This window comes from Carassius gibelio, chromosome A6 (assembly GCF_023724105.1).
Source record: "Carassius gibelio isolate Cgi1373 ecotype wild population from Czech Republic chromosome A6, carGib1.2-hapl.c, whole genome shotgun sequence".
In the NCBI taxonomy this organism is placed as follows: Eukaryota; Metazoa; Chordata; class Actinopteri; order Cypriniformes; family Cyprinidae; genus Carassius; species Carassius gibelio.
In genome coordinates, this window is record NC_068376.1 from 29,280,363 (window position 1) to 29,307,372 (window position 27,010).

Below are 27,010 nucleotides of genomic sequence, written 5' to 3' on the forward strand. Positions count from 1 at the left end.
GAATATTTAGAAAAACTTGCAATATCATATTATGTTCCAGATATTATCTACGCTGCGCTATTATTTATTGTTAAACGTAATTACATTAATCTAAACTTGGTATTTTTAACTCAAACGCACAGTAGCTCAAGTACAGCTGTCATATTTTCTTCTCTGAAGCCCAAAGTGGGCGGGCCTTTGGAGAAGTCCCCGCCCCCAGCAGCGTTGATTGACGCGCAACGGTGGCCCCTCCTTAAACTTTTCTCCCCCTCCTTCGTTTTCCACTGAAGTGCGTGAATTTCATACCAAACCCATACTTCGCATTCCACCTTTACTGTCAAACCGGGAGAAATATTACTGAAAACAATACAGCACCAAGATAAATATAACGTTAAAGAAATAAACCTCGTCCAGTTCTATCGGTAGAGGTGTTTGCCAATAAAGGTGAGTTTTAGATTGACTCGTTCCCTTTGTCTGATCGCGTTTTTCATGCCGCTCTAGCGAAGTTTTCAGATCTTTGTCATATTTCGCATTTTTCCTCGGAACTCCCTGCGTTGGGTGGGATGAGGGACAGAATTCCGTGTGGATATGCTGTAATTGTGCGTGTGTGAGAGCGAGGAACCGATTTTAGTGTGATAGCCCGGAACTTTTAGCCTTTGAATTAGACTTTTAAGTTAGAAACATTATTGCAACTAACGCTTCCATTGTTGCACGTAGAAGCGGAGTCGAAAATGTCCTGCTCGTCCGCACAGGCTCTTAGTTACTCTCATAGCAGGGTTTCCCTAACACTTGTGACTGAAAATAAGGAAAGAGGTTTTGTTGTTCCAGGGAATTGTCAGAGAGAAGCGACAGAAGTGTTTGGAGAGATCTCTCACCCCGTTTTCTACGTTATCAGGTAAGTCTGACTGTGTTTGTTTCACTTGACAGGCTCAATAGGTTTAATATTTACTGATTTCTGTGAGATTATTAGTGAGGTGGATTTAAGAGGAGAAAAGTACATGCATTAAAAGTTATGTTTATTATTAACAAAGTTCATTACACACTCTAAAAACATGATTGGTTGTTTTGTCCCAACATTGGGTTAAATATGGACTAACCCAAGTTCTGGGTTAAAAACTTACCAACATTTGGGTTAGTCCATATTTGACCCAAAGTTGGGTTGAAACAACATTTTTAAGAGTAAAAAAAAAAAAACTTTTGGGAAGAGTTGAACTCACTTAACCTTAGAAATAATGTAAAAAAAATGTATTGTAAAACTGTTCGATATGAAAACTGATTTTTTTTTTTGGAAATGGCCATATATGCCTTCAGGCACTTTACAGATTGGACATATCAAAACTGAATGAAATATTATTATGTTTAAGTATGGATTTTTGTTCTCTTAATAAACTCTTGGTTATATTATAATGATGTGTTTTTTTTTTTATTTAAGAATAAAAACTATTTTGGTTCCTCAGGTATAGCAGTGACGTTGAGTGATCTTCCCGCCCAAACAGCTCAGATTGAGCATTTCAGTATTAACCCTTCTATGTTTTAAAGATGATTTTAACCCTTTTTGGTGTCCTATCCCGACTTTGTGACATTTAAAAAAATATCTAAACAAAAAAATTCAAATGTGTTTTATTAAATAAAAAATAACATTTTCTCATCATTCCATTCATATTTATTTGTATATATTGTGCTTTTCAAGATACAAACTGTGAAAACTGTTTGGTCTTTATGGTCAAATTTGTTGATCTAATCATGGCCTTTGGTCTTTAAGATGTTATTCAGCTTTAAATAGTTTCTGTAAATCTATGAAAATTTTTTTTTCCATAATTTAAACATGAACCCTCATGAATGTGATTATTTTCAGTGTAACAAATTTTCCTGAGGGATCCTAGGAGGATGTAGTTTTTTAGGACAACAAGCGTGTTAATTAGTTCTCATCTTATCAAACAGTTTCATCTTATCTGTGTTTTTTTGTGATTTACTTTTTCCCCCCCTGGGTTAGTTGGTGAGACCCAAGTATTTTGAGTTCTATCCTCCACAACGAATATGTCAATTCATTTTTAGTTTGCTCAACACACATGTGAGTGTTTTTAATGATGCTCTCCGTATTTTTATCGTTCCTCTGAGTTACTATGAATGGACAGGTTTCGTTAAACAGAAATGCTGCACTTCAGGTTGGACTCAGTTCAGCTCAAACTGACTCTTCTAGTTCTGCTGCTTGATTAGGTTGTCTTATGTTTTGCCTCCTTTTAGAAAAGTTGGGCTTCTCAAAAAGAGTTTGAAATACAGCTAGATAAAGGTCGGGTTGTGTTTAGAAGTGATTGTTGTTGTAGCTTCTTAAAGAGACAGTACGTGGACTAGATGTTGTGCTGTTTTTTTGTATTGTTTAGTCAACAGTAAAAGTATCTAAATTGTAACATTTTCTCCTATTAAATTTTTTTGTTTACATTTAGATTTTGAGGCAAATCTCAGCCAAATTTTTTTCTTGCTCTTGAGTCCAAAACACATTGTCTTCTGAAATTTATTAAGATGTTACCCCATTATCTGATCAACAACAAATGAAACCCACCAAGAGATTTACACATCAGTGGTTCGGCTTCTTAAGTCTTTTACAGGAAGTTTAGTCTAGTTTAATTTGTGACATGCACTCCAGGCAACCTGTACTGGTATGTGCCTCTTACGTGATATGTAAGTCACTTTACTGTAAGCCTTCACTGTACGGAAATGTCTTTTGAAAAAAATATTCCTTGGGTAAATATGTAAGCTCAAGCCCACTAGTATTAGTGTTAGTTTTCCCTTATGCCATTTACAGTGGCCAGTACTGAAGAAGATCACAAGGCATGGGTTATATAATGATACATTTTCACATAATACAAGTTAATGATTACAAAAGCATATTTCTGAAATGAAAGTATTGTTTTACATAGAATTTTGAAATCTGAAATCTTTTTTTTTTTATGCACAAGGTTTTGATTTTTTTTATATATATAGTTTATAATTGTACATTTTTTCCTGATTGTTTTGAGGACAACACATTTTAAGCAAACACATTTTGGAGGTAAATTTAAACAAATGCCACATGTTGCCTTTTATGGCTTCTGTGATGGGCCACATTTGTTGTTCAGCTGCAGATATGCTGTTCTCATTTTATTTATGTATTTTTCCTCATACATCACAAACGAACCCTGAACTCCCTCCACTGTGGGGCTTTGCCATAAGATGACACGTCATTTCAACCTCTTGCTCTCCCGCATTACATAGAGCTTTACTGTTTAATAAGCTAACAAATCAGTTTTAATGATTTGTTTGTTCTTGCGCTGAGCTCTCAGTCCTGTTCCCAAACCAGTCCTGAAATTTGCAATCATCTCCACTGCATTTCTAGCGGTCCTTGATGCAGAAGGTCCAGCGTGTATCCTCCTCTTAAGAGATCGATCGTGTGCCATCGGAGCAGATTGTTTGTGCCATATGTGTTTACATTGCTGGCCGGTTGACAGTTCCTTTAGCTGGTTTGTGTTAAGGGCCCAGCATAGAGCATAATGAGCCTCTTTCCATTTGTGCGGATTGAAGCGGCCTTTTAGCACCCGCTGCAGAAGTGGCTCTCCAAATGGTGACCACTTACCTGTCTGTCAACAAAGCTCTGAACAAATCTCTATCTGTGTGTGTGTGTTTTCAAGCATTTGAGAGAGAGAACATCTTGAATGATGCACTGGCGTTTGGCCTCCCAACAGCCCCGTGTTTGCAGAAGGAAACATTTTACATGCTCTTCAGTTCCCCCAAATTAAATTTTTCCCTTTTAAATTAAAGTCCTTATCCACGTCGAGGTCGAAGGAGCCTGCGGTGAGACGCGAGTCACAGCACGCACAATGTGTCACTATGCTTTATTAATTATAATGGAGAGATGGCTTATGTAAGCGTGTTTACATTGCGCTGAAAATTAATGCCCGTTCTCAGGACACTTGTTTACATGCAATTCCCGCGCGAGGCATTGGCAGATAAGATTTTTTTTTTTGGCTTCTCCGTGGCTGTTTGTGACTCGAGGGAGGGGCGAGCTGTGGGCTTGAACAGTATAGCCTTTGTTTTTTGTCTGTCTGAAGTTGCTAAACTTTCCAGTTGTTCTTGAAACTAACTGTTTGTGGCAGTGCACCGGGGTTCACGCGGCAGTCAGATACGCTCCATGCAAACATGCACCTGAATTGGAGAAAGGAAGGCAAACTGGTTATTTTTGGCCTTCTGTATAGTGGTTGCTTTTATTTGTCATTCTTTGTTAAGAAGCTTTTTTATGTGACTGTTATCAGTGTGATAATCATGACAGTGAACATTGTTGCTGTTTTCATCATGTCTATTACATTATGAATTAACTTAGACTTAGTGCTCATTCTTAGGATTAGTCATTTGAATAAACCCTAAATCCTAAGTATTAATGGTATTTATTCAAGCATGTTTTTCCAAACCTGTATCACTTATAGAAGATATTTTGAAAAATCCAAAATAATCATCATAATAATAATTTTGGACCCCATTTAGTTTATATCATCATTTGTTTTTCAAAGACAAAAGTAAGTCAAGACGTGGGTGAATAAATAATGACAGAATTATCATTTGTGAGTGAACCACTCGTCTCACTTCTCACAACATTTGTGCCATTTGTCTCGTATAATGCGGCATATTAAAGAAATGTGTGGTATTAGTGTCAGGGAACAGACTTATGATTTTCACCTTGCGTATGATGAAACCAATTATAAATTCCCCTAAATTTACATTGAATGAGGGACTCTGACTTGGACTAGTACATAGCAATTACCCAAAACACCCTAGCATTGTGTTTTGCAAGAGCCAGTTACTTTTCTTCATAAAATATAAAAATCTGGTTTTGTTTTAAACATATCATCAAATGCATCTGCTCTAGTTTTGGAGGTAAATAACAGACAATTGATTAAGCTTATTTGGTGATTTGTCTTTTATAGTTTTGCCATATTTGTTTTAGAAATCTCTAAGAAAGGTTTCAATCTAATTTTAATAATACAATCTGACTGCAAATTTAATTTGTACACTGTATAAAAACAGTTTTGGAGTATATTTTACAAGAACACACCATTTCAGTCTTTCATACTACTTCTGTTAAAATGTAAATTTTAAATAGTGTGTTGTCTTTCTTTGTAATTATTCTCGGAGAAAATAGTTTTTACACCAAATCTTTGTGGGTGCATGAGGTTTTGTCTGTGTCTTCCTCTGTTTTTGGCATAGATGTGTGACTCAGAGATCAGCACATGGGGCCTCTTTCTCTCTGCCATCGCAGGAGTCCTGTGAGCATTCGTCTCTTTATGCATGTCTTTTCGGTCTTTGTGGGGTTTGGCTCGAGCCTCTACCTCATCCACTAAATGACCAAGTCAGGCAAGAGCACTCCTTCACAAATTCGGCTGATGATTTTCCGCAGGAAAGTGCTGAATCAGATGTTCGAGCGAGTCCTCTGGCACATGCGGCGCTCTTTGTGTCAGTCTTTCCTCTGCTGACTGAACCAGGACTAGAGTAAACCATATGGAGAGATCTGAGAGCAGACGGCCGTCCTGGAAAGTCACCCTGGTGGATAATGTCGAAAGGAATCGGGAATCGTTAATATCATGTTTAGCTGTCTCGTATGCGTCAAGGGTTATTTCCACTAGGTGCTTCTGTTCATGTAAAGAGTCATTTTAGTTTTGTAAAAGCCGTTTATTCCTAATTTCACTCTCTTAGTAATTTTACATTTTTTCTCGCCTGTCGAGCAGTTCGGCAGCTCTCTCTTTCTCTCGCAGGCTCTTCAACAGCTCTGATCGTTTCCTGAGTGCCGAGCCAGAGAGGAAGTAAGAGGAAGTTATTGGAGAATAAGGGAAGAATTTATTAAAGCTAAACACAGAGAGGAAAAGAAAGCAAGCGGGTGAATGAAAGTGATTGGGGAGTTGGTAGAAAAGAGAGAGTATGTGCTGAGACCAAAAAGGTTTCCTCTCTCAGACAAGCTGATAGTTCTGGAAGGGTGTTGAAGCAATCTCTCGCCATTGACTTTTAAACAAAAGCTCTCTATTAGAAGCTGAAAGTCAGTGCTCTGAGCTGCAGGACTTGGTTAAATGCTATCAAACATGATTACATTTGAGGCCCTAAACATATCGAAGCAATAACGTGTAGGCTAGGCAGAAATTGCTAGCTAAACAAACTTGATCATGCATTATTCCAACGTGTCCAAATGTATATTATATTGCTTTAGCGCTCATTAGATAAGTACCCTTTTTTTTTACTGAACAAAGTTTAAATGTTAAAGTGTTAGCATGTTTATAGCTAACTATGGTACCTGAATGAAAATGCATCTGGTTTAATACCACAAATATTTATTGGTAACTCAATCCTCCCTTTCATTTTTTTATTTTATTGCAGCAGTAGTGCAAGAGTGTATATTAAGTATGTACAATGGGGCTGCACGTGCATTGAGTTGACCAAGTTTCCGCATTTGTGTAGCATATGAAATGCTGACTCCATTTCTTTTCAAATGGTACCAATTTATCAGTACCATACACATATCTTTTTTGCCACTTAGATTTTTAAAATTCATCATTATCATTAATATTAGGCAATGCATGCAAATTTCCCTTTTATATTTTAGTTTTCTGTTGTCGTCATCTGATGCTAATTTCAAGTTTATTAATTTTTCTTCAAGTTAAATCTTATCAAATCTCAAAATGAGCATTAATTTTCTAGTTATGATGCCTAATTGACATTTGAAATGGTTGATTTTTTTGGTTTAATTTTTTTTTATTTAGACAGAATAAATTGAATAAATAGTATAATAGTATAGAAATAATATTCAGTACTGCCTATTTATTGATTATTGGCCATAACATGACTCATTTTTTTTTGCCATTATTATAATATTGGTGCATTCCTTTTTGTCTTTGTGTTATTTTATATTAACCTCCAGCAAATACTGTTTTTAACTTCTGAGATCATCCAGGCCAAGCTTATAGTTCCATTTTGAACTTTAATATCCATTACTGTATGTTGATTCCTATTCATTTTTTTAGGCTTTTCATAAAGCCTTGAGTACAATCTAGACAAACTAAATTGATCTTCTAAGTTTGTTTCTCTAGTTGGCCACCCATAGGTTTTATGATGGCCAGTTCCTGGTGTGTGGCATTGGGTTTGAAGGCCATAAACGGTGTGTAGACCATCAAATCCAATGAGTTAAAAAAAGAGAAACCGACTAGAACGAATGGCAGGTTTGCCTACATTTGTCTCTCTTGGGCCCACGTATATCCGTTCCTTCAGACATGTTCAGACTTGGACTCCTGCGACGATCATGTGAACAGACAAGTGTGAAAAAAAAAAAAAAAAGCTTGAACCAATCACTTTCTCAGATTTTGAGAAGTGTTTTTTTTTTTTTTTTTGCTTAATGCTTTTTAATGATCGTCATTAGCCAGCCAAAAAAGGCAAAAGTGATGCCGGCTATTCCCAAGAATAGATTGAGTCATACTCTCTCAACCTAGTTTCAGAGGTTATCTTCTGCTTTGATGAATCATACTAGTAAGGGCTGATCTCCAGCAGGAAGTGTGATTCATATTATTTTGGCCGTAGTTGGAAATCAGTAACGGACAATGAGAAGAAGAGAAGGAGACGCTCTAAACGTCTTTATCTGTAATCTGAACCCGACCAGCAGCTGCTGCTACACTTGTCCAGCCCTGTTGTTCTCCCGCTGCTGACTGTGTGTGTGTGTGTGTGTTTTCGAGAAGGAGCCGAACACACTGAAGAGTATTCGGTGTGTACGCTCTTGCGTGAGTGAAGGGTGGGTGTGATTTGGAGGCTGCCCGTAGGGATACGCTCCCTGGGGGCGACTATTGCCAACAAGTGTTCCAGCTGCAACAGTTTCCTAACAAATCTCACATTCTGAGCTGCGGTCGACCGGAAAACCAGTTGGAGGACATTTGTTGAAAGAGCTTTGTGCATTCGTTTGAATACAAAAAAAAAGGCAATTCTTACTCTTATAAATAATTAAATTCTGAATCACTCTTAAAAATAAAGGTTCCAAAAGGAGGTTTTCACAGCAATGCAACAGAAGAATCTAAGTAGTTTAAGGTTCCTCAAATAACCTTTCAGTGAACAGTTCTTAAAGGAACCACCGTTTTTCCCACTGTTTGTGGACTATATAGTGGAAAAAGCATAAAATGTTCTATGGTTCATTTAAGAACTGTTTGGGGAGCCAAAAAAATGGTTCTTATGGTATTGCTGAAGAAACCCCTTTATTTTTGTTCTTCATGTCACTAAAGAACATTTACTTTTTAGAGTACAGGCTAGTCATGACTCAGATCTCTCCAGCTCTCCTACATCTCTGTGTTTGGGTTTCATAACTTGAGTGTCCAGCAGAAGGGAAAACTAAAGGTAGGTTCTGGTGGTTAGTGTTGGCTCCCATGAAGTTCCCCAGCATCCTTTATTTTGCGTCCAGGGCAGAGTGAAGATCTTCCTCTTGAACAGCTTGTTTTCTGCCAAAAAATGTCCGCCTGAGATGACTAACGTGCAAATGGACTCCAGCGTTCGCTCCCTGTGCTGGAAAGTCCCTCTGCTCCTCTGACAGTTAGCAGAGACCCTGAAGATGACTTATTATTGAGACTGGAAGAGACCTTATAAAAGCCAAGATGTGGAGATGCAGGATGGAGTTGAGATCTGTTGAGAGCTTCTTTGAGAATCCTAGCACCATGACTTCTCTTGTTTTGAAATGATGGAAAGTCCAGATTTGGATTAAATCCCATGATTCAGTCATGAATCTCTCTCTGGTTAAGCTAAAACTTGATTTTTCTCCTCCATGGCATTTTCTTGGTATTGGCCAATAAATGTGACTTTTTAATATTTTTGAATCTGTACTGACCTGAATAAGTAAAATAAGATGTCTAAACTGATCAATATGATCACATTTCTAGTTAATTTCTTTATCATATTTATTCTTTTTTACTTATGTATACATTTATTTTGTAAAAATAGTTTATAGTAGGCCGAAATTTATTTAATAACCTTTGGGATAAGATTTTTTTTAAATTGAAAATTTGTTTTCCACTGACTTTGATGCCATTTGAAGCATGTGGATAATTTTTTTATAGATCTGTGTAAATCTAGTAGTTATTAGTTATCTGCTTTGAAATGTCAATCAACTTTTATTTTGAAGCTGATAGCCAAAACTGGCTTCAAAATTAAAACAACTCTTTAGAATGTATTATTTTAGTAGTTTTAGTTTAAATAAAACTGACTTCTTGTACTATTTAATATTTATCATTCTTTCATCATTTCATCAAGCTTTTTTAAGTGCTAACGAAAAGCAGACAGTACACATGAAGTGTATCAGTGTTTTATTTGTGTATTTTATCTCTCTCTTCCTGTCACAGAGAATTATGGGAAATGTAGTTAGGTGGCTCAAGTTGGTCTCTTCATAAACCAAGCTTTATTGCTATACTTCATCAACAATATACAACTCATACTTGCTAAATTATATGTAGACTACAGTGTATTAAAATTTAAAAAACAAGCTTAAGTAGTGGCTTATATTCTTTAAAAATGTCATCTTCTAGATGTTTTCACTGTAAACCATAACTCCAGTGAAAACTTCTATATCAGCTGTGTGATTTCATGTGCTAGGTCATGAAATCACCATTCAGTTTTTGTTCAGTCCTCTGTTTCTTGAACATGTGTGTCTTGTGTGTGTGACCACAATGTCTGACTTTTTCCTCTCTGAGAGGAAAATCTGAAAAGGCCACCAAGTAAACATCAATCAGTGCCCCTTTTCCTGGAACAGCCGAATGACTAAGTCTTCATGATTCTGGTAACCATAGTCTGTCAACTTCCGTCCCCCCATAAATGCCCCCCGTACACACCAGATTCCATGGTTGGAAGTGTCTGCTTGGGTAAAAACTGGCTGTAAGTCCATGTTTTGTAATTGATATTAGATCATACTGAAGTAAGTTTCCCTGGGCTTTCTCCTACAGAGACTGTGAGGAATCCAGTGAACCCGGAGAATCGTGGCTGGAGCCAACTCAGTGCTTCAGCTGACAACAATACGTACTGTGTTGGAGCTCTGTGAGATAGTGGGCAGGGAGGGCTTGTGTTCATTCAATGGAGACTGAATGAATGTGTGTGCTGCATGGCTTTCACTGCATTATTTACATTCCTGCACCACATGGAAATTCTTCGGCATTATATACTGACTAAGAGCTCTGTTTGGTTCGGCAGGGAGAGAGAGAGGAGGCGGGAAAGAGGAGGTTGTTGCACTAAATATGTTTGCCATGTCATTCAAAGTTAAGTTCCAGTTGCCTTATGGGAAAATTAAGTTTTTGTGTTTGCATCGGCTGCGTCGCATAGAGCTGAATGGGCTTCAGCATTGCAGGATGAGGCTGGTTGTTTTGCAACAGATGTTTTGCAGTTGTGTCCATCTGACCTTATTCTTGCTCACTTGCCCTGTCTCTTTTTGAGAGTAACTGGACGTTCATGTTCGCAAAGTTGCTTTAAGATGAAAGCGTAAGATAGAGAGAGAAAGCCTTGCCAGATGTTCGTTGCAATTAGTATTAAAAATAAACTTTGTTCTTTGTTGGCAATGCATCAGTGTGTATTGCAACGGCTGTTTTTTTTTTCCCTTCAGGAAACAGTTTTGTGAATTTGAATTCTTATTTGCTACCACTGTGGGATTAAACACTTAAATGTGTATATGTGTATATGTATGTATGTATGCATATACAGTACAGACCAAAAGTTTGGACACACCTTCTCATTCAAAGAGTTTCCTTTAATTTCACGACTATGAAAATTGTAGAGTCTAACTGAAGGCATCTAGGGCTATTTGGGCAAGAAGGAGAGTGATGGGGTGCAGCGCCAGATGACCTGGCCTCCACAGTCACCGGACCTGAACCCAATCCAGATGGTTTAGGGGTGAGCTGGACCGCAGACAGAAGGCAAAAGGGCCAACAAGTGCTAAGCATCTCTCGGGGAACTCCTTCAAGACTGTTGGAAGACCATTTCAGGTGACCACCTCTTGAAGCTCATCAAGAGAATGCCAAGAGTGTGCAAAGCAGTAATCAAAGCAAAAGGTGGCTACTTGACATATTTTCAGTTGTTTCACACTTTTTTGTTATGTATATAATTCCATATATAATTCCACATGTGTTAATTCATAGTTTTGATGCCTTCAGTGTGAATCTACAATTTTATAGTCATGAAAATAAAGAAAACTCTTTGAATGAGAAGCTGTGTCCAAACTTTTGGTCTGTACTGTATATATGTGTGTATATGTGTATACATTCAGTCTGTCAACTATATGCACACACATTTATATAAACACACACACACATATATATATATAAATATATATGTATATGTGTGTGTGTATACATATATATATATACATGATATACACACACATTTATGTATGTTCATATGTAATTTAATAATTGCTAAATATTTAGAATTTATAATGCTATTTATAATGCTAAATATCATTTAATTAAATGATATATCATAAAATTAAATTACGTTTGTGTGTGTGTTTAATATATAATTTACATATATAATTTATTTAAATTATATGGATTTATTACTTTTTTATTATTTACTGATAATTTTAATTATTGTTTAAAAATATATTTTGTTATTAGTTTTAATTGTTTAACTTTTTTTGTACTTTTAATTTGTCTCTCCCCCCGAAACTTGTTTTATGGCTGCTGTTTTTTTTTTTTTTTTATTAACACGCTTAAAAAAATATTACCATGGTATTTGCATAAAAATAAGCCATAGGGATTTTATTCTACCATGAAGTTAAAGGGTTAGTTCACCCAAAAATCTAAATTATGTAATTAATAACTCTATTAATGTTAATAACACCCTCTTGTCGTTCCAAACCCGTGAGACCTCCGTTCAGGAACACAGTTTAAGATATTTTAGATTTAGTCCGAGAGCTCTCAGTCCCTCCATTGAAGCTGTGTGTACGGTATACTGTCCATGTCCAGAAAGGTAAGAAAAACATCATCAAACTAGTCCATGTGACATCAGAGGGTCAGTTAGAATTTTTTGAAGCATCGAAAATGCATTTTGGTCCAAAAATAACAAAAACTATGACTTTATTCAGCATTGTCTTCTCTTCCGTGTCTGTTGTGAGAGAGAGTTCATATCAAAGCAGTTTGTGATATCCGGTTCGTGAACTAATCATTCGATGTAACCGGATCTTCTTGAACCAGTTCACCAAATCGAACTGAATCGTTTTAAACTGTTCGCGTCTCCAATACGCATTAATCCACAAATGACTTAAGATGTTAACTTGTTTAATGTGGCTGACACTCCCTCTGAGTTCAAACAAACCAATATCCCGGAGTAATTCATGTACTCAAACAGTACACTGACTGAACCACTGTGAAGAGGGAACTGAAGATGAACACCGAGCCGAGCCAGATAACGAACGAAAGATTGACTATCTTAAATTGTGTTCCGAAGATAAACAGAGGTCTCACAGGTTTGGAACGACATAAGGGTGAGTTATTAATGACATGGTTTAGATTTTTGGGTGAACTAACCCTTTAATACACCATGGTTTTTTTTTTTATTACCTTACAAATATAGTTTTTCAGTTCCTCATGTATGAATATGGTATTAGTTTTCATTTTTTGCATTGATAAGTCACCTCCAGGCCACTTTCCCTCTGTTAGCTATACTACTAGTTCTTTCTTTATCTGGAGTGCCGAGAATGCTCAAGTCCCCGAGCATGCTGATGTTGCGTTTTGTCCAAAACAATCCCACTGTTTTTCAGACTCCGAATGGATGTCTAAATTGGTCAGCCCTCCCTTCCCTCCTGCTTTGCCCCCCGCCCCCACCCCATCGACTCCCTTTGACTCCAGCACTCCTCCCTCCCCCTTCACCTCCCCCTCCCCTCATCCTTTGCTCACCTCTCCTTATTTGGGCAGACTGCTTGGAAGCAGAGGGTGGGGAAGAGGGTAGAGCGAGAGAGTGATCGGTTGACATAAGGGAGAGAGAGAGAACTAACTCTGCACTTCCTTAATAAGGACATGTCTGGAATTTAAGCCCTACTCTCCAATAGAATGGCTGCTTTGCACTCCCCATGCACACACTCGTCTCTCACCCTCTCCCTTAGTGCACACACACACACACACACACACTAAATGGAGAGCTTTTTCAGAGCATGCAGTCATGCGCTTTTACTTAAAGTTTGCTTGTTTGTGTTACTTTGCATTATATGATTCTGTTTGGTGACATGGCAGAAATCTAGGGCTAACTCTTTAGGCAAAAAAAAAAAGATCACAATAACATTTTTCATATCAGTCAATATCAAAATAGTTATCACGATACATTTAAAATCTTTATTACTTTGAAGATTAAAGGCAGATTTTTAAACAAGGTGTTAATTCAATCCTGCTAAAACATATACAAATACTATCCAAATTCAAAATGAATGTTTATTCCATAAAAGTATGCACTACTTGTATCACCTTAGCAAGCACACTGTGAATCACCTACAATACCCTTACATTGTGGCACTAAGTTTTTCCATGCTTACTTCACTTTAATCCTAGATCATAGTGTTTTATAACTCAATTTTGATTGTTTTGTATTTTAACCTAGTGTAGCTCATGCTTGAGGTTAAATGTCTGCAGTGTGTGACTGATACAAACAAGTCTGTAAAGGATATTGAGAAACAAATGCGTAGTTGTTCCAAATGTTGGTTCTACTGCAGCATTAGACATTCTGTAACTTCTCTGGAACATCCATTGACTGCTGCCGTCCCGATTGCATGGGATGAACAGTGTTGCTTGTCACCTGAGAGGCAAATGCAATTTGGAAATGAATTGCTAAGTGTCCTCTCTACAGCATTAGATCACGCTGCAATGTCCTGCAATGTCGAAAACTTATTAGTCCGCTTACATATTCCAATGCTCTCTGCACCGTTGTTTTACTCACTCTGTGTCATCGGGCTGCCAAGTCAAGCTTATTCTTTCAGTGTGCGTGTAACCAGAGCATTTGAATATCCCCAAAGGAAGGTCTCAATCAGAGTCGGCCGTATTTACCCAAGCTGCGTTTTTTCGTCAACATCAGCAGAAAGTGAAATAAAAGAATGAAATATGTGGGCACACCAGTGAAACCCGGGTCCTGGTCCTCATGAACAATACCATGCGAAAAAGAGGCAGCCTGAAAAACACTTAAGATCCCTTAAACATTTTCAGACATTTAGACGGCCACATTGGACCGCGTGCTCCCAACCACAAGCATTTTTGCAGGCTAGTCCTAATTATCAAATCCTTTTAAATGGAGCTTTATATAATGTTTAAAATCCATTTGTCGTTTTGGAAGCTTTTGAGAAGAGGAAATGGTAATAAGAGTTACAGTTGCTGTTGTCTTCATCAGCTGGTCCCCAAAATTGTGGGTGCGTACGACTAAAGGGAGCGCTTTTGAAAGGGGATTTATTATGGCCATAATAAACTAACGTTCTCTTTCTGTATGCTTCTCTTTCCTTGTTTCTTTCTCGCAGAAATTGCGTAGCGTGGGGGCTCGTGGCAGGGCCCGGTAGGAGCCGGCACCATTGCGTCCAACAAGTGGAGTGCCAACGGCAGCCCGGAGCAGGGGCTGGAGGATGGAGTTGATGAGCTGGACAAGGCCATGGATGGAGACGCCGAGGGAGTTTGGAGTCCCGACATCGAGCAGAGCTTTCAGGAGGCACTGGCTATATATCCACCCTGTGGCAGGCGCAAGATCATCCTGTCAGACGAGGGCAAGATGTACGGTGAGTGAGCTTCCACTTTGCGATGAGTTCGCATCAACTATTGACAAGTTACTATGCTGTTGGATGCTAGTGCTTGATCTTCATGCTGAATTTAAACTTTGTGGTCTCATTTAGGGCTGCAGCTTTCATTTGTTTTGGTAACTGGTTAATATGATCTCACTAAATTAGTTTCCTGTCTTATTGTCATTTATGATAGCCTGTTATTCCACATCCGGCCCAACATTGTCCTTCAATTAACAGACAAATTGAATCAGAATTTTAAAAAGTGTAAGAACATACTTGATTGTACGTATTGGTTGATGCATCCCCTCTTCGTGTCGCCTCAAAATTGTAAATGCTCATTGAAAATGAATCAAATGAATCAGTGCCAGTGTGAACTGTATTTTTGTTGTAGTGGGTAGGCCAGTCATCATGATGACAACAAATTGATGTATTTGATATGAGGGAAGCAATTTTTGGCTTTAAAACTTCTGCCCCCCCCCCCACCCCCCCCAAACAACCTGAATTTTGCTGGAATTTCACATTGTACTCCTCAATTGAAGAGAGTCTTAAAAACACATGGTTCAACTGTTGAGATTGTATCGCTGCCTTCAGTTTTTGTGATGGAGGTGTTTTTGTGCTTCTAGATAGAATGGCTTATGGGAGGGGTGGGAACTAGAGAAAAGATAAGAGGGCGGGAGATAATGGGCTGATAGAGCCGGCTTGTTATACCTGACATGCTTTCATCCACACACACAATCCACTCGAGGATCCCTTTGTGCATACCATCATGAAAATCCATGAAGTGTCATAAAATGTCTCATGCTCATACGCCATCTGCTCTCTTACGTAATCTTGTATTTAGTCATGCTGAAACAGCCATTCACTAGCAGCCATCAATGGCTTTGTATTAGGATATAGGTGTTTGGTTTTGTTCGATAAACTGAGGTTCCTGTTTTCTAAAACACCCATGTAACTTAAAAACACACAAACATTGCATGTCTTAGCTTAGCCAGCAGTTGTGTTTTTTCAGAGCACATAAACAGGCCTACACTTGTCCCAGAGCACCTCTGTGGACTACAGGCCCGACAGAAGACAGGTTTCTCAAGAACATATCGCTTTTCTGTCTTTCTGTTGCTTTTCTGTTCATGCTTGCTTGCTTCCCCCTCCTCTATTTTTTGCGTTTGCCCTGAAACCGATTGTATTTATCATCTCTGCTCATTAGCAGATCTTTTTCTTTTCCCAGCCCTGTGAGAGAGTTGTCGTTTATTTTCCTTCTGCCTCCCTCTCACCCAGTTGAAAAAGTGGCAAAACCAGCTCTGTTTGTCTTGCTCAATCAAGGTTTTTTCCCCCACAAGATCTCACTCACCCTCCCGCCTCCATTTTCTTGTACTCCTTTTTTCTTCTTACTAGTTCTTCCTCCTAAACAAGGTAGGTCTGCCCCTGAGGCAAAGCACTTTAATAACTCCAGGTGCAAAGGAGTAGTTCCAGTGTAAAAGCGTTAAACTCTCATTAGACTCAACAACATGAGGATAAGAATTTGTGAATGCAAACTTCTTTTTTTTATCAGACTTTTAATCGTGTTGCATTCCAAAAGCGAATAATTAGTCTAATAACATGAAGTATTCTCAATGTTTCACTTTAGAGGCCATTTGAGTATGTTTTCTGTTTCTATTGTCAGTCTTCAAAACCACAGATCAAAGATAATCTTGCTTTGCAAGTTGGTTAAACTAATAGATATCTATCTGAAAAATGACTCTGACCTTTGAAGGTAACGTTATCGCTCCTATTAAGGACGTAGTTGACACGCCAGGAAAGCATGTTAAGTGTTGCGTATATTTCAAGTCTAAGGCTACGTTTACACTACAATGATGTAGTCAAAAACTTAAAAGTTTTCCCCTTGCATTTATTTTCATTTTCACGTATACACAACAATGTCTACAAAATTATTCTCTTTTAAATATACGCAAAAAGGTAAAAGACACTGTATTATGTATGTCAGGCCAGTAGTTGGTGCTCTCACCTTGTTAGTAAACCGTACCTGTAGGGAAGTGCCGATTATGTGTTGTATATGATGCGTCTCCTCTGTTGGTTGTAATATTGAAGTAAATTCACACTTTGCTGAAGAAGCGTTAGCAAACTCTTGAGAAGCAACAACAGTACAATGTATTCCGACATTGTTGTGTATGTTTGTTCGCGCTTGGAAATCAGCACGTACTGCACATATACATACCTAAAACGTACTACTCATGCGCAAAAACCCGTTTTCAAAAATATCAGTTTTCAGTCCCCAAAACACCGTTGTCGTGTAAACAAACATGCAAAACGCATAAAACGTTTCCCGTTTTTGGCTGAAAACATAGCTAATTCGAATTGATTGATTTACAAACTACAAAACAGCTGTATCAGAAAGTTACTGGGACAAAACGAGCAAATCTGTTGCTGCAATTTGATGAATTGCAAAAATGACCAAATGTGGTTTTAACTCTTGGCTTGAGCAATACGTCTCTTTTTCAATGCACTCATAATTTGCAGATGGATACTCCAGTTTGGCTGGTTTGGGAGGGTCCAGGTGTTTGGCTTTGGTCCCCTCCTCCTCAAACTGCTTGCCTTTCTTCTCCTCAGAGGAACAGACAAGACAAAAACCCAAGTGCTGGTTTGAATTAGCAAGCCAAGCCTCAAGATACAAACCAGACTGGGAGAAAGCACAGCAGAAACTGACAGTAAGCGTCCCAAACACAGCCCAGTTTTGGTGAAGAAACATTGAGGTTCTTTTAGGGTTGCGGTTGTCTTTTCCTTTGAAGAACTCCATTAAATGCAACTGTTGTGTTCATATGTATTCTTCTTTCTTGTGCAGTGTTCTAAAAAAAAATATGTTAATTCAACATGTTTAATGTAAGCTTGATCAGTTCAGAAGACGGGTATGTGAGCTTCCTACTTAGACAGCATCTGTAGATGCTATATGCTCCTAGTGCAGAAATATATAACAGTAGTCAACAAAACAGTGCAACCATGTAACATCCTTTGATTTGGCCATATTGTAGGAAAGTCCCAAAAAGCATTTCGACAAAACTTTCATAGACTTATCCAAATTTTGTAGGCCAGAGGTGCCAGTTCTGCTCTTGGAGGGCCATTATCTTGCAGAGTTTAGCTCCAGTTCTAATTAAACACCTGAACCAATGACTAGTCTTAAGAAATACTGGAAACTCCCAGAATTCTTCCAGTAAAGAGCTGGATTTGTCACTGCTGTCCCATTTGTCATTGTATAAAGAGTGGTCCTTTTGGCTAAGGGAAGCCTTTTGCCAAATCAGTGCTAGCTTGGATTGGCAATCTCGAGTGTGTCATTTGGGACAGGTTCTGAGTTAAAGGGAAATGTCAAGTTTAAGCAGGGCTATTAAAGTATAAATGGGAAAACCTATGCACTTTTTATGCTCCGTAATAGTGGTTTTCACTAGATTAGCAACACGCAAGTATCAGTCTGTTAGGATCAACTGTGAGAGTTAGTTGCATCTCTTGTAGACCCTATGCAAGGTCTTTCTTTTATGCAGCATGTGTCAACAAAGCAGCTGACATTTTTCAAGCTATTAAATCCGTTTCATCCTCTCTTAGAAGGTGCGGCTGTCTGTGTTGGCTGCAGACGACAAGACAGCACACTAAATCTGGCAAGCAAGCCTCCTGAGTCTCTTCTTTAGTCTGGGATTACATCATTCAGGCTTTATCCTCTTCTTGCAGTAGATCTAAACATACTAACTGACTCACTATGAAGTCAGAAAGACGCTTCAAATGCGTGTTTCAGATGCCATGACTGGCTGATAAGAAAATACTGGAATATTGACATTGTTTGATAGGACATCATTGGCATTTTCTGGAAGCTTATGCCTGATATCTGTTGTGTATCTGTCTTTTTTTTTCATTGAGGGATTCCCTTGAAATCATGCGGCCTAATGGCGGTATCCTTGGTTTCGTTTTATATCACTTGTTCTCCATGGTATGTTTGACAGATAAAGGTTTAGTGGTTTATTTCCAGTGAAAGTTGTTTTGTGAGATGATTTGACATGTTAAGTCACTGTGCCAATAAAGTGAAATTCCACAAATCGGATTTATTAATAAATAATGGACTCTCATTGCCATCTTCAGGAAAGCGAATACCGACCTCATGGAGAGCCTGTTCTCTCCTGTGACTATAAACACGTTATCCATTTACATGTAGTCATCTGCCACTGAAGGAGCCCCCTCACAAAGAGAATGACGACAGCGCTCATAATACCACCGCTGATGTGAGGCCTGGGGAACGCTGTCTGCTCTGGCCCTGTTAACACCGCCTGGATCGAGATTTTTTTATTATTACACTAACTTTGATGGATGGAAAGTTGTTATGCTTTGAATTTTTTTTCAACCCTCCAGCAGGAAATGGCTCCAAGAGTTTAACTTGAGTTTTGCTCCCAATAGCGACTTGTTTCTTCTAAACGTGTAAACGTTTCTTGTAATGGTGACTATATTGCAGAATTATACCTTTATATTTTTTGGATCTCTCAATATGACATTAGGAGAGCCTGTTTACGTCTCAAGTAATAAATGAAGATTTGAGGTCACAGCAGTGAGATGTACAGTTGCGTTCACAAGAAATGAAGTTAAGTGAACTAAATTCTCTTAAACCACTGGAGAGAACACACACCTGACATCTGTATATGTTGCATGCCAAATGTCAAGCCATTTTTCACAAAATGCTAAATTTCTGATGCTACCAGGCCTTCCTTTCCTCCCTCATCTCCTCTTCTCAGCGTCTTGGCTCTGCCCGGGGGATTTACAGCCCAGTTGAATGGCAGAAATGCCGTCTGTCTGGTTTCATAGTTGTTATAGCTTCAAGATATTTTCCCCCTGTGCTTCAACGGGAACGGAGGCTAACAAAAATGCCCTGCAGCATGATGATGGAGCCAAGTACCATCCGCTCTTCCGACCCAGCTTGAGTCTCATTTCTGTTCAACAGCACGTTCTGGTAAACCATCTCAGCAGAGAGCGTGAATGGTGTTTGAAGGACGAGATAAGTTTGTGTTGATTGTGGTTTGGTTAGTGGATCACAGCTCATTCCTTGCAGGAATTGATCCAGCAACCTTCCAGTGACCTGCTAAAGTTTTCAGGTGTTATTCCTGAATTGAAACAGTCCTGCTTGAGCTTCCTTTACAGACATGCAAAGGTTGAGAAGAAACTCGATGAGGGAATTAGAGCTTGGAGGTGGGAATATGGGACATAGGGGGTCCGTGTTATTCTTTGCCTCCTGCCGGAACGGTTCGTGGCAGGTGTGGGTGTCCGTTTGGTAAGACGGGATGATCTTCAGCTGCCAGTTGTTTGCAGAAACAGCAAAGCTCTTTGTTTCTCTCTTACTCTCTCCCCCCTCACTTTTTCGGGCCCTTCTCTCGCTCTCTGAACGCATGCTCCAGGCTGTTGGCCTCATCAAATCAAGTTGTGTGGGGCAGATGTCACAGGCGCAGTGGAATGTGAGGAATGCGGAGGCTCGGAGAGAGAGAGAGGGTGTGTCTGGGGAAGGGTGTGCAGAAACCAAACTCAAATCACTGCAGTGGTCTCTTTTCTGTGGAAGACAATTTCCACTTCATAGTTAAAAAAATAATAATAATAATAGCAATTTGCAGCTTTAATACTCTTAATTGCAACAATGTTTTCCGAAAAATTTGTATATACAAGTTGAGACTTTATTTCTGACAATATGTTTTTAAATCTTGCTAATTATATTTGACTTTATATCCCAATTTTTTTACTTCAAGGCAGATATGGCCATTCATATTCTACTTGGACTCTACACTGAACATGTCTATGGCTGCTAATCAATGAGCGGGAAATGTCACTAGCTAAAATAGTTTGATAACCTACTGTCTTACTGAAGGGGGCGCCGAATGCCCCATGCATTCAAATTTCAGGACAGTTTTTGTCTTTAGTGAGAAAATTTGAACAGTCGAAAGTGTTACTTTTTTTGTTTTTGTTGTAATTGAAAATTTAGATAACAATAATAACACATTATTATATTTTTTAAATATTAATATATAATAAAATGACATATTCTCCAAGCATTTCTCAATTAAATAGATATTAAGTAGAAATATATATTTTTTCTAGTATTTATTATTTTTATTTATAGGCATTGTTTATTTTATATACAGGTAAATGATCAGTATTTAAATAGATAATGGAAGTTAGTGTTTTTAAAGGTACAGGTTGTAGGACCTGCCACTAGAGGGTGCACCAAAACAATAACAATCGCATGGTTTGATGACGCTAAGGAGCGTGGAATGATGGAATTTCTTGTCTTCTACCCAACCGCTGACGGCCATCAATCAGACGGAAAATAAATCATGGATTTAATTGATTACGGTTTAGTCAGATGATATGAAAACGATTACCTCTTGTTCAACAAATATATTCACTCATGTACATTCAAACACAATAATTGGGCATACATAGCACACGCGAGTTCAACGATTTGCACTAGTAAAATTACATACAAAGTCATTGCAAAGACTCAATCAGACTATGGATAAGACGCGTCCTCGCGCGGGTCTAGAGACGCGACGCCCCGCATTTGGTGTGTATGCCCCATAATATTATGGGCCACAATACTAATCTTGTTGGTCGTTATAATAGCATACATTTTCTGTAAAGATACGAATCAAAACAACTCACCTGTCGAGTAAAACACGAGCGAGATCGGCATCTCTTTCTAGTTGAAGTTTGTTGCGAAGCTCTCACCATCTTTGAAATGCAACACCGAGTTTGAATCTCGCTCCTTCTCTCCTCTTGTCCCAAACTCTTCTTGGGTCGTTTGGTTGGTCTATACGCTTACGTTTACAGGAGCTGTCTTTGTTGACAGAACCAGTGGCAGATGGTAACCAGTAATTATGTTCCATAAATAAGTAACACAATCCACCATAAAATGTGCAAGAAGTAAATAAGGAACTGCTTGAAGCAAGTTAGTGGTTTGCTGGACGCTAGACACTACTTCCACATTTGTCCACGACACTGTTGTCATGTGGTTTCTACATCAATAAAGGCGGTTACTAAGGGTAACTAATGTCATTGACAGGCGAATGCACCGTGTCACTGTTTAGAATGGGAATTTTCTCATGATTTACAAGTAATTGAAAACATTAGAGATATTGTTAGTAATCAGCTGGACAAAATATATAACACTAGCCTAGTGGTTTTTGGATATTTTATGCTGTTCACACCAAACGCGTATAGAACGTCTGGCACAAATGATTTCAATGTTAAGTCAATGCAAAGGCGTTTATGCGCGTCTGGAGGTCTCACGGCGCGAATGAGGCATTTAGCATGGCGCGGAATTGATGGACGAATTGAGCGTTTTACACGATACGCGCGTTGAGCACGAATGGTGATTTTTGTGCATTTAAGCGTTTGACGCAAATTTGCATTTGCCGCCCAAGTTGAAACATTTGAACTTTGGTGTCAATTCGCGCCGCGTTAACCAATCAGGAGCCTGCTAGGAGTCACTTATTCAACATGGAGGAATGACTGATGTTGTCAGTGAGCAGTCAACCGGAGCTATATGACAAAAGTTCATATTTCTATAGATACAGGGATAAAAAGGACCTATGGGGAAGTCGTGGCCTGATGGTTAGACCGCCGCAGCATAAATGGCTGCCCACTGCTCCGGGTGTGTGCTCACAGTGTGTGTGTGTGTGTGTTCACTGCTCTGTGTGTGTGCATTTCGGATGGGTTAAATGCAGAGCACAAATTCTTAGTATGGGTCACCATACTTGGCTGAATGTCACTTTCACTATATAGGTATATATATATATATATATATATATATATATATATATATATATATATATATATATATATATATATATATATATATATATAAAACATATTAATAACCAACCCTTTAATTATTTTAAACGTCTCATGTTGTTATGAAAACATTCGCATATTAGAATGATTGGGAAAGATCACGTAACATTTAAACAGCCTTCTGTCTGTACCGCCTTCATTTACTTGCTTGTTTGCATCACTTTTGCTTTCATTCTCGGGCACTGACTTGTTCGCTAAACTGAACATCCAATCAGAGCTCTCACTCTCGCCGACGGCCCCGACATGTTGAATCGGGAAAACTGCCTTGGAACTTGCCAAACCAACTAGCCCGACTGTCGGCTTGGTGTGTCCTGGCCTTAAGCCATAGGCTCCTTCAGAAGTTTCACAGTAAATTAAAACTACTTAAGTTACTGCATTATATAAGACCAAAAAATTGCAAATATAAAGCATTGGACATTCATACTGATTTTTTTTTTTTTTTTTTCTTAATTAGAATTATTTTCCTCCTAATCAAAATGTTAACATCCTTAAAACAAACATTTACTTTAGAAGAGATTAAGTCTTGTTTTCAGAGAAATCTAACATATTTGTTACTGTCATAACATGTTTTGTCAAGTTTAGCATGTTTTCTTTTAATTTTTGAATACTGCTGCTGTGAAATACTAATAGGTATTTAGTTTAAAAATGTGATGGCAAATCTATTATATAAAGCCAAAAGCCTGTCTGTATCAGTTCTATTTGTGGTTTCAGTCTCGTGAATTCTGCCAGTGTTGTTGAGAGATGCGTGCTTCTCTTGCATTGCTTTTGTCGCCACCTTTTGGTCACTGTAAAACTTACAGGAACTGTTCTTTTCTTCTCAGGTCGCAATGAGCTTATTGCCAGATATATCAAGCTGAGAACAGGCAAAACCCGCACAAGAAAACAGGTATTTAATGCACTTCATATATGTATATATACTATTGATTGCAATAATTATTTGTTTGCATAACAACAACTTTAATAACAGTTCTCCGTTTAGTAGGTGAAATAAATGTGTATTTTTGTTAAACCATCTCAAAATTCTTCAGGTATCTAGTCACATACAGGTGTTAGCGCGGAAGAAAGTTCGAGAGTATCAAGCAGGTATAAAGGTAGGTTGGAAACGCAGATCTTGTCCCTCTTTGGTTACGGCTTCTCTCTCTCTTTCTCCTCCTCCTTTTCTTTTTCTTTTCCTCCTCTTTGGCTTTTCTGTTCTGCAGGTTTCTAGCCATTTGCAGGTTCTTGCCCGGAGAAAATCTCGCGAGATACAGTCAAAGCTGAAGGTATGCGCTTTCCTGCGGGTGGGGGCGGGGCTTGACAGCATTTGCCTTTGCACAAACCAATGAGAGATCGCTAGAAGTTCCATTTATCTTTGGCTGAATGAAATCTCGAGGAATGAGTGCTTTCATCAATATTTGGCATAAAAACAAAGCAGGAAGTGCTATGGAAAGCTGTGCCATGTAGCGTAGTGCTTGTGTTTGGCGCTGCTGAAGGTGCATGAATGCCTGAGATCTTTGACTGTCGGCTTTCCTGAAGCTCACTGTTTCTTCAACCTTCTTTCCTTGCATCCAGACTCCATGTGTGTGTCACCAATATTCAGTTTTGACTGGTAAAGTCTGTCTGAGAAACTGCTGGATGTCACAATACTGTCATGAGAATTAGCGGTCGACCAGTATGGGTTTGTCAAATGCAGATTATTTTATGAGTCTGTCCGAGACTTAAACATATGTTGAAATTAAATTAAATCGTATTATTATCTGTCTGTGTGTGAATAGAGGGAGATAATATGTAATGTAGTTGGTTTATGGTAAAAATACGTTGTTTAAAGGATGACTTGAACATTTTTAAATTTGTAAATTGTGTATAAAAGTTATTCTAATCAGGATTGAACAAAGTTAGAATAAAATGCTGGATTATTATGTTGAAATGTTTTTACCTTACATTTAGGATAAGTCAGTTGGATTCCAAAGTTACATAAATATCATTTGCGTAAACACTGAATTCTTAACATTAATATCTAGAATTTGCCTTAATGGCAATGTAGTATTTTTGATTATTTTAAATTGTAATGTTTGGCGCCCCCTGTCAATATATTCATGAACTACAAGACAGAAGTAAATTATTTTCTGAAATGCACATTCTTTTTATTTTTTAATTCTTATTAGCTATTTTTTTGTTCAGGAATGTTATAAAAACATTGAACAAATCGAGTTAATGTGTGTGGCTTTTTTTTATGCACAAAGTATGAAAATTTCTACCTATTCATAGGCGCTTTTTCACAAGCAGTTTTAATGTCTAGGAAATAGTTTGATAAGCTCTAGAATAGAACTGACTAGTTGGCATACATCCAGAACTTTGCTGTCAGTTACAAAAGGTTTAGTATAATTTGCCCTCAGAATATTGTACTAATGGTGTTTCTTTCTTTTGATTCAGGCAATGAACTTGGTAAGTGTGGATTTGAATGGTGCAGATTATTGTTGACTTTTTATTTTTGCTTCGCTTTGCTTGGCTGTCCTGCACAGGTTCAGCTTACATCCAGCACTGCCGTTATAAAGTCCTCTTCTCATAATTCTTGTGTCAATAATGTGCCTGGCCGTTTTGCTCTCTGAAGTTTCCATGTCGTCCCTCTATTTTGTGATGTACTGCAGATCATACAGCCATTATTAATTCCAGAAACTTAATTGCGAAACAACACCACATATTGTGGTCTTGCTTCCGAGTTAGCTGCAAGTCTTTTTATTATCCACATTCATTTATTGTGATGCAAAGTGACATGCTGCACGCTCAGCCTCTGGAAAACGGAAATGTCATGCCAAACGTGTAGTTAATTTCTGCTTTCATTTGTGGGCATAATTTAATATCCTTGAAGAAGAAACTTGACCAGATTTAGTGAATGACTGGTGAACTTGAAGACAAAACTGGAATGTAGTTCAAAACCGTGTGTGTTTGTTTGACATCCCTTGCCAGTATGTTGCTTTTGCTTTGCTGGCTGCCCAATAATTGATATCTTTCAGATAACTGTATTGCTTTTGCCCTTTTCCTCTTCTTATTGAAACTGTTATCCAGAGACTCTTATTAAACATGATTTTGAAAGGCTTAAAGACAGTCTGAATGTTCAGTTACTAATTATCGACTACATAATGATAATGTTCACAAGGCAGAGGACTAGTTAATACAAAAATAAAAATTTGCAATATTTTCAGCCTTAATTTAAAGGCCTATTTTTTAATACATTTATAGATGCACAAATTTGAGATTTAGTTTGAAAATCGTTACATTTTTAGAATGTTCAGAATCCTAAAATCGTTACATTTTTAGAAATCGTTACATTTTTAGAATGTTCAGAATCCTAAAATCTAACAGCAGTGACATCATTATATTTGCATACTGATTGGTCTTCTGTTTGTATGCTATATTGTGTTTAGTTTTTTGCATCCATTTACTCATCTAAAGCTGCCTTTATACTGCAGAGATAGTGTTGCAGTTCTGTGTGCTGATGTTAATGCACAGCTGAAAGAAAACAAGATATATGAAGCCTTAGACATCAATTTACCTATAACAAATGTCCTTTGTTGTCTTGCATTCACTGTAAATGTGAATCTTATTCTCTTTGTGATTCATATGGTGCTCTCTGATCTTCTGTTGTTTCCCTTTCTTGCTTTATCATAAATCAGCAGGCTGCTTTGCATGAATTAAAATTAACAATGATTTAGTCATTATTGTCTTCTGGATTATTCTGCTCACCTGTGTCTCCATCTTCTCAGGATCAAGCGTCCAAAGACAAGGCTCTCCAGAACATGGCAGCACTTTCCTCCGCTCAGATCGTGTCCCCTAGTCTAATCAAAAGCCCTCTTCCGCCTCTTCCGCAGTCCCCCTACCCCCCGTCTGCACGGGTACAATTTAGATAGTTGTATTTAACCTGGAAGTAACCTTTTAGACAAATTATAGAGGGATTTGATTTTTTTTTTTCACTGTTGTTTTCCAGTTCTGGCCGACCCCCATCCCCGGCCAACCCGGACCCTCTGAGGAGTGAGTAACTCATGAATTCATACGTGTTGCTCTGTGTGTTTGTGTATCTGGCACGTTTAATGGATTACATTTTATGTATCAGGCTGGTTCTTAGGCACAATCCAGGAAGAAGTCCTGGGCTTGGCCGCACCAGCTACGCGTAAGTTCCCTCCACAGAGCTTGAACTGATCTTTCTGATCAGTTAGAGTTAACATTGATTCACTGCTTCAGATGGGAATCTGCTTCAGATTCTATTGACAGTAGTATAATAGGTCCAACCGTTTCAGTGACTTATTTGACTGATTCAAACTAGTATATCTTGCATTTGAGAGAGGGTTATTTTAGTACTATAGTTTTTATTCATATTTTTCAGATTTTCAGTTTTAAGTAAATTTGTCTTTTTATTACTTT

General features: G+C 38.2%; 1 protein-coding gene across 6 annotated transcripts in view; it reads left to right on the forward strand.

Annotated features, from left to right (window-relative positions):
- The first annotated feature begins 263 nt into the window (after positions 1 to 263).
- Positions 264 to 27,010, forward strand: part of LOC128016012 (transcriptional enhancer factor TEF-5) — a 34,886-nt gene continuing 8,139 nt past the window's right edge. Inside the window, exons 1-9 of one of the 6 annotated variants that reach the window (XM_052600311.1) lie at positions 264 to 423; positions 808 to 874; positions 14,498 to 14,749; positions 23,434 to 23,498; positions 23,641 to 23,703; positions 25,025 to 25,036; positions 26,356 to 26,484; positions 26,577 to 26,620; positions 26,703 to 26,759. In XM_052600311.1, the coding sequence (XP_052456271.1) occupies positions 14,626 to 14,749; positions 23,434 to 23,498; positions 23,641 to 23,703; positions 25,025 to 25,036; positions 26,356 to 26,484; positions 26,577 to 26,620; positions 26,703 to 26,759 (494 nt within the window). In that variant the 5' untranslated portion in view covers positions 264 to 423; positions 808 to 874; positions 14,498 to 14,625. Of the gene's footprint in view, positions 424 to 807; positions 875 to 14,497; positions 14,750 to 23,433; positions 23,499 to 23,640; positions 23,704 to 23,811; positions 23,875 to 25,024; positions 25,037 to 26,355; positions 26,485 to 26,576; positions 26,621 to 26,702; positions 26,760 to 27,010 lie in introns of all 6 variants that reach the window. The other 5 variants (XM_052600315.1, XM_052600312.1, XM_052600313.1 and 2 more) reach the window with 5 other exon arrangements.